At 48.6% G+C, this 8220-nt stretch overlaps 1 protein-coding gene across 1 annotated transcript in view; it reads left to right on the forward strand.

Annotated features, from left to right (window-relative positions):
• LOC112549937 (collagen alpha-1(XX) chain-like) overlaps window positions 1-8220 on the forward strand; it is a 30074-nt gene that overhangs the window by 8982 nt on the left and 12872 nt on the right. The window contains exons 3-6 of the mRNA XM_025201657.1: window positions 2371-2481; window positions 5646-5789; window positions 6097-6249; window positions 6370-6570. Coding sequence (XP_025057442.1) covers window positions 2371-2481; window positions 5646-5789; window positions 6097-6249; window positions 6370-6570 — 609 coding nt within the window. The remainder of the gene's footprint in view (window positions 1-2370; window positions 2482-5645; window positions 5790-6096; window positions 6250-6369; window positions 6571-8220) is intronic.

Consider the following 8220-nt stretch of genomic DNA (forward strand, 5'->3'; position numbering starts at 1 on the left):
ATGACACCGAGGCCTGTTACAAAGTCACCTTCTGGAAAGACAAGTAGCAATGGGATTAGACCAATAGTTTTGAGTAGTTTCATATGCACCTGCCCTCCCATCCTTGAACCTGTCCTTGGGTCCCCTATCCACGCGCCTGATGCAGAGAAAGCCTTTGTGGTGTGCCGGATTGTAACCGTCCCCTTTGTAACCATTTGCACCTTCCCCTTGTATGAAGGAGACTCGTGCTGGGTGTTGGGTCCATCATTTTCCTTATAAATGCCTAGTGCTTGGGTTTCTTAGACAACGCTTCCAGATTTGAAAGGGAGCTATATTCATCCTGGGAAACCTCCAGACTGGAGCCAGCCAAGGGCACCCAGTGAGAGTCTGGGTGTAACTACAAGTCATTTAGAGCCGAGGTTACACTAGCAAATAGTGAGCATGCAACATGGGGTAGATGAACAGTGGGGCTTTCATGGCGTGGGACCTCATTTGCATCTAGAATCGAATAGAGCTGAAGAGACCCTTGTTGTTGTCATATTTGTCTGCCGACATTTTTGCCTTTTAACTTCTGGGGTCCTAGAGTAACCGCTGAAAAGCTGGCCAGCACGTGTCCAGCAAGAGACAGCGCTGTGTTTCATCAGGCTCTGAATCCCACCATTGTTCCTCCGCCTTTAACCGTTTCTTCTCACACTTGACTCCGGGACCAGTCCCACCCGGCACTCCCCTCCTGCACTTTTCATCTCTTCCCTTTGTTTGTGCCTTGGGCGATATGTGAATCTGAGCCTTGTTCCCCCAAAATAGTTGTCTGTAGGCGGAGAAGGTTGCAGGAAGTCTCTGAAATGAAAGGGTAAGGCACAGATGTTGGGTTTCGGCAACATGGCAAAAGACATTTGGATGGGAGTCATTTTAGGTCGGGGCTGTGATCTCAGGGCATGAGACATGCACGCTGAAAATGGAGGAGCCTGTGTGTCAATGTAAAGGAAGGGAGGGGGAAAGACACTCCTAGACAGTTTTCTAAGGGAGAATCAAACCTGTGCTGTGGTCACAGCTCAGGAATAGTATTAATTGTTGCCCACATTTCAGTGAGCTTCTCTAATCTGAACGTGCAAAATGAGCAAAGGCCTATGCTTGTATTTGCAAAATGGGTCATTGTCCATACAACTACGATTCACACACAGTTCAGTGCCTTTTGGTCTTCAATTACAGCATTTGTGTGTGCAAATCCTGCACATAATTAAATGCATTTCTAATTTGTACATTGTCTGCACAGCTCCGGTTATCATGTACACGAATCACTATCACCAGTCGTCTGCATACATGCCAGCAGTAACTAGTCGGCGTTTGCACCAATGCCAATAGCAAATGCAAAATAGGTGGGCGGTTGTGTGCATATTGTTGCACGCGTTGCATTTTGGAGATGCTGTAGTGGAAACCTGCCGAACAAGTTGCATTTTATGCGATGTTAAAGTTGAGGGCTCTAAATTCCTCTGGTTTCCATTCTACCTCCCATCACAAGGAAATGTTTAAGTGGGCCACATTTGCATGTTGTTGTGTACGTTTGAGCTAAGAGTCATTTAAGAGCCACATGTCTTTAGAGATCTAATTGCTAGACAGGAAACCTCTGTGAAATGGGGAGTAGGGGAGTGGGAGTGTGCCCATGCCCAGCACACCATAAATCTGTTGCTTTTCTACCAATCTGCTGTTCTTTTTCTTGATTTTCAGTTTGCTGACTCTCTGCAGCAGCAGGAGGTTTTGAGGCTGGTACATGCTGGTGCCTGTGAGTTATGGTCCTGTCAGGGGCTATTACTTACACTTTATCAGGCTTTGCATTTCTAACTCCAGCTGACCTCAGAGCCGCCTATGAAATTCTCCCTCTGCAGAGTTATGGAGCCCATGATCTTGGCAGCTCCCAAACGAGTTATATTTGATACTTTTCAATGAGCGGATATCCGTCGCTTTGATTCATTCCTAATGCCAGAGTCGCGGATGTGGGGATACCCTGCAGCACACATTGGCACAAAAGCCTGGGGATGGGGAATTGTTGCCTTGTGAATCTAGGGCATGCAAAGATGGCCACACGGGCAGCATTGCTTTACCCTTCCCAGTTGGGCTACTTCTGCTGTTTGCGAAGATGCATGGAGTCTCAAGAGACTGAAAAACCCTCCTCTGCTTAAGACTAACTCCTGAAAGTGCTGGCTAGCTGGAGACTCAAGAGACAAGTAGATGACCCAGGAGATGAGGGGAAGAAAAAATTGGCTAAAAGGACCTCAATTCCAAGAATCAAAGGAAACCATGCCCAATAAACTAAGTGGCAAAGGTGGTCTGACTGTCTAGCTGTCAGAGGCAACTCTGGACATGAGATAACATATGTTCCTCTTTCTCCTCCAGGGTCAAGCCGGTTAAAACTGACAGTCCTGTCTGAAGATAGGTTACAGATGAAATGGAAAGAGACTGAAGGGAACATCAATGGGTACAAGGTTCGAGTGAAGCCCATGGCAGGTATGTACTTATGGTACCCGGATTGGATTTGGGAGAGATTAATGAACTTTTTGGCTGGACACATCATGGGACATCATGAGTTTCCCCTTCGCTTTGCTCTTTCATTTAATTGCCACCCTGTGGTACCAAGTGGGAGGCTGCCACAATTTATTTTAGGGATAATTTCAATAATCTTCTGCAAACTCCCTGGAGAACAGAATTGATGCTGGTTGGGAATTGTCTGTGTTTTTGGGTAAAACAAAATAAGAAAGTTGATTCATCAACATTGAAATGCTGTGAAGCACACCTCCCTGAATTTGAACTTGGGTTAGCCTCATCTGGTGTGTGTCCACACAAAGTCATGATCTAGTCGAACCTAAATGGCACAATGCAAAGTTAAACCCAGTCCCATTTTAAAGCACCTCCAAACCTGAGTAGGAGGCTTCTCTGTGTGGTTGGCAGTGCCAGGGATGGGAAGTGGGATTAAAAAACAGCATAGGAGCTTGGTTGAATTCTGCAGGGAATACATACCCCTTGACTGCACCTATCCCAGGAATGACAGCATCTCAAAACCAGACTACAGCAGTAGATACAAAATTCTTCATCTTTACCAAGATTGCCTCTCGGGTAATACATATACACTGTAAACAGTTCAGCTGCTGCTAGGGTTTTACTTTGGTTAATCAAATGTAGAAAAATGCAGACATGTCATTCTACAGTGTTAAGCCAGTAACATGCTTGTGAAATATAGATGGATGAGATCCAAGATTTCGGGAGGCGATGCACCACTTTTAGTCGGGGAGAATAATTCCTCGTGATTAAACGCTCATACAAATCAATCAAACGTTTCGAGATTCTTTTACCGCTGTTTGCTTTAGATGTAGCAATCACAGGTATTCCTCTAACAGACCCCTAATGAGGTGCTGAAAAGGGGATTATAGGTGTTGGAAGGGAGTGGGTGAGGGGGCAAGATACTAAAGGAATTACAGCTGAGTCTATGTCGAGGAGCAATGTCAGAAAGTGCAAGGCAGTCGTGAGCATCTTGTGAGGAGCAGAGTGGGAGAATGTGTCAGTAAAGGAGAGCAGGAAAAGTGACAGGTAATAGGACATGCTGGAGCAATCAAACTGAGTAAGAAGGTAACTACTAATTACCAGGCCAGTTCCCTGGTCCTCACCCTGCATGGCGCTGCATGCCCTCATCTCCCAGGATCTTTCTGCCTGAACATGTTTGCAAAGCAATGCAATAGGACAAGCAGTGAGGCAGGACACTCGTCCCTGAATGGGAGTGGGACATTTCCCTTTCCTTCCTCAGACACCCCCAAAATTGCAGCTCAGGCTGTTCCTGCCATTAGTGGCACATTTCCCAATGTAGGTAGGGGCTGAGCAGTCTGGAAAGGGCATTGTTTTTGCCTGGTGCCTTCTGCTCCTGACTGACAGCAGGCTGGAAAGCAAAGCAGATGGAGGAAGTTTAGTTTACTCCTACCTGGCTTTCAAATAGGGCTGTCCCTGTCCCAGGCTCCGGCATGGAAGTCGAGGGAAGCCAGGATGGCACGTGTGTCTGCCCATTGATGGATAAGCTGGTGCAATCCTGCTTTTAGCTCTGTGTGCCCCTGTTGGCTGAGCCAGAGCTGAGCCCCTCTCACCCCTCTTCTCCGGCTCCTCCTGGGCCTGCGTGATGGGAGACCCTTCTGGGACCCTGCAGACTATGCATGTGCCATTAGGCAGCAGTCCCGATGAAACCCTGCTCCAGGGCTGGGGAGGGAGAATGAGGAGAGCTGGGGGCACCATCCTCCTGCCAAAAAATAGCTGGCATCTCCCTGTCATGCTCCCATCAGAAAACACCACACCGCTGTACCCCTAAAGCACTTCAGGTCATGTCCGTACAGCTCTGCAGGCATCTGCTTTTCTTGTTACCGAATCCCATCCCTCTGCCTCATTTGCAAATGTATACCATTTCTGTGGTTGCTCCTTGGTCGGGCTGTCTCTGCTCCACAGCTTCTTGGCATGTTGGTACAGGCAAGGCAGGAGGCCAGCGGCATGACAGTGGGGCCAGATGCCTACGTGCCATCGCTCTGCATTGCCAGCTGAAAGGCCATGCATAAGTAGCAGCTAGTGGATGCAGTGTTTCTTGAGTGAGCACTTCCTGGGGATATAATGCTGCCGGGATGGCGTCACAAACTGCATTGCTTGAGGTCGCTAGTCCCTGCAGCAAGAAGAAGAAGGATTGGGCCTGGGAAGCCTCCCAGCAGGGAGATGCCATGCCAGCCTGCCAGCCCCTGAGAGCGTCACTGCTCAGCACTGCCTGGCAGGCAGTGGCCACCTTGGGCTTTTGCCTCCTATGCAGTTGCTCAGAGCAGCCACATGCCACCACCAAGCTGCTGACAGCTCCATTAGCAATAACAGCCCTGGGAGCTGCTGACAGTGCCCGTAACACAGCCGCCACCGTGGCCTGATCTCCCCTTTCTAGTCTGCTTCCAGCCTGCTCCCATGACAGCAGCACCACGGGCTAGCAAAGGAGCGGGCCAGCAGGATTTTCCCACAGGCTCCCCTCCAGCGTGTCCATGGGCATTTGAAATGAGGCCAAGCCATTTCCTCCAGCCCCACCGATGGCATCCTTACTGCAACAACAGGGGATTGTAGACTCCCCTATGTAGGAGATGGATGTATGGCCATGCTTTTAATGGGCTTTCTTGAAACGCACATTAGCACTGCAGAGTGACTGAGTCAGCTCCAGGGTTTTCTGAGAGGAAGAGGAGGAAGATGTGCTGGGTGGCATGCCCACCATGGTCTTGGGAGACCTACGTCCTAAGTGCTCTGCCACAGGCTCCCGCTACAACCTTGGGCAAGCCACATTGGGGGTGGATTTCATAACTGGTTTCCTATACTGAGGACCCAACCTTTAGCTGCCAAGGAGCTGATTTCCAGAAGGGCTGGCCCCCAGAAGTGTCTTGTGAAGCTGATGAGAAGTCCAGGTGCTGGACCAGAAATACTTTGCTTGTCCCCAGATGAAAAGATCTAACACGCTTGACAATTTTCCTGACCCATCAGATCCAAAACCCAAACTTAGTCAATCAAAATGTCAGCTTCTTTTTCATTCCAGTCCTTTCCCTCCCTCTCCCTTAAATTTAAAAGCTAGGATGTTGGTCCGAGCCACCGCGTCTCTCTCCTCCCTCTCTCCATCCCAGGTGACTCCGAGCAGGAAGTCATGCTGAAAACCAAAACGCCGAAAGCCACGGTCGGGGGGCTGAGTCCCACAAAAGAATATACTCTGCACATCTATGTGCTCAACAGCTCACAGGAAGCCCTGTTTGCCAAGAGGAAATTTGTGAGTAAGTGGCACATGCGACACTTGCCATCTCCGCTGGCCTTCCGTGCGTGGGTGTCCTCACGGTTAATCCCTTGGGTGCTTTTGGATGCAGGCTGCAGATAGCCCACAGTGGGTGTGATTTTTGTGCAATTGTGTCTGAAGGGGTGGGGGGCCAAGACGGTTTTGGTCGGGGGCAGGGAGATGGAGGAGAGAAGGGAGAGAGCCTGGAAATCAGCTAGTGTCTGCTGTCCATGAAGCCAGTCGGGCTGCTATAAGGTTTATGGTCCCATTTGCAATGTCACCATCTCCTTCCACTGCGGTTTTTGCAGTTGAAGAGCTGAAAAACCTCTCTCAGGCTCGAAATAACCGGAGGAACACGGCAACTGGCCCAGAAAAGAGCCTCGCCTCGCTTGGAAACACAGCAACTGAGCCGGAGTCAGAGACGTCTTCCCCGGCCCAGAGCGACTCCTTCATGCAGACAGGTGGGTGCAAGGGGATGCACTTAGCCAATATGCAAGAGTTGAGGGGAGGGGTGGGTATCATTTGCACACATGACATAGCTGGGGATAATGGCCTTCTCTCTGTGATCATTTGTAATGCAGCGAAGGACCGGCCAGAAAAGAAGAGACAGAAGGCCGCTGTATCTAAGAGCTCGAGTGAGAAACCCCGGAGCAAGCTGAGCACTGGGTTAGGCATGACAGAAGCAACCCCGACGACCGTGAAAACACCGCAGCACAGCCAGACAAAATCTGAGCGAGACGATCTCAGCAAAGAAAAACCCACAAAGGAAACGTTAAGAAGAGGCGAGTTTCTTACACACCTCTCTGATTTTTAAAATACAGATCCTCCTGCCAAAAGAGGAGTGATTTCTTCCTGACAGTCCCAAAAAAGGGACCATTCCTTATCTCTGGTTTATTATCTGTCTCTAAGGCATCTCGTTCCTTTTTGCCCACTAAGCCCAGCTCAAAGACAAATCATCCAGCCTGCACCCATCAACCAATACTGTCCAGAACGAAGGCATCATTTGGCTTGTCTTTATCTATAGGGATGTTATTTGGAAGATTGCCGTGTATTGCAGGAAATGTTTGCAACGCTGCAGACTGGCAGAAACTATAGTCCGAATATGGATACTTGGCCAGAAATTTCTTCCAAAAAGGGCATTTTCTCATTACCCACTATTCTCCATTCATTTTTCTCTAATCAAAAAGCTTCAGTAAACAGTTGAAGTAGAAAAAAATATATATACTAGGCACCTGAGGCAAAGGATCATGTGCGCTGAGCAATGGAGTTGAATTGAATGGCACTAAGGAAGGGAGTTTTGCACCTTGATGCTCAGATCTACCAGCATACTTATACTGGGGGGGAAGGATGACTCAGTGGTAAGGGCACCAGCTTAGGGCTTGGAGTCTGCTTTGGTAAAGACTTCTCTGTGTCCTGGATCAACCTCTTATTTTCCCATCTAGAAGATACATTCCTACTTCCCTGGGTAATTCTGACTATACATTTATTAAAAGATCAGGAAACACTCAGCTCCTCCAGTGCTGAGGCCATAAGTGCATCCTAGATGGATAGATCAGAGCTCCCATGATTGCAGCATCTTAGCAGCTATCTAGGAACAACCAGGTTGCTGGGTTTTTGGTTGTAGCTGTGTTGGTCTAAGGACATAGGCAGGCAAGGTCCTTTGGGTAGACGTGATCTCTTTTATTAGACTGAGTAGCTGGGAAAAAAGTACTTAGCAAGCTTTTGGGCATGGCCACCCTTCTCAGAGACTTCCTATGCCCCCTTCTCAGGGACTTCCTATGCTTGAAGAAGGGTGATTGTGCTCGAAAGTTTGCTAAGAACTTTTTTCCAACTACTGAGTTGGTTTAATAAAAGATATCACATCTACCCAAAAGACCTTGCCTGCCTGGGAACAAAACAGTGCATTTAAGGCCATTGGGATCAGTCTCCAGTTCTTTTTAAACAGTGGGAAATGGCTAGGCATGCAACAGATAGCACTGAGAATGCAAAATCCCACTGGAAGCAAACTCCTGCTTCCTTCGCTGTTTCTGTCCGGTCTTCTGAGATTGTATTCTTCAGCCAAGCTTGTAACAATGCAGCATCCTAGCAAGACAGCTTGCTTTTACCTAAGCGAGGAGGGGAAAAGAAAGCCCAGGCTCCTCCATATTTAATCTAACTCATGGGAAAGCTTTTAACTGCCCTGTCCTCACTAGGCTTAGACTTCAGGTTAGCTAACTTGATAAAAATGAGGACACAGAGCCATGATGCTGAATTTGGTTGTTCCCTCAGTCTCTTTAATAGGGAATGATGATGGTGGGGACATTTTTGGGGAGGAACCAACCCAATGGATCGCTATATGGCTGGGTTCAGTTCACTGGGACGAGTCCAATCCCTGGCAATCGCATGGCAGCTCCAGGGGATGCGGCTGGGAGGGATCCCGCCCCCGTGCAGCC

The sequence above is a fragment of the Alligator sinensis genome, unplaced genomic scaffold (assembly GCF_000455745.1).
Source record: "Alligator sinensis unplaced genomic scaffold, ASM45574v1 scaffold752_1, whole genome shotgun sequence".
Classification (NCBI taxonomy): domain Eukaryota; kingdom Metazoa; phylum Chordata; order Crocodylia; family Alligatoridae; genus Alligator; species Alligator sinensis.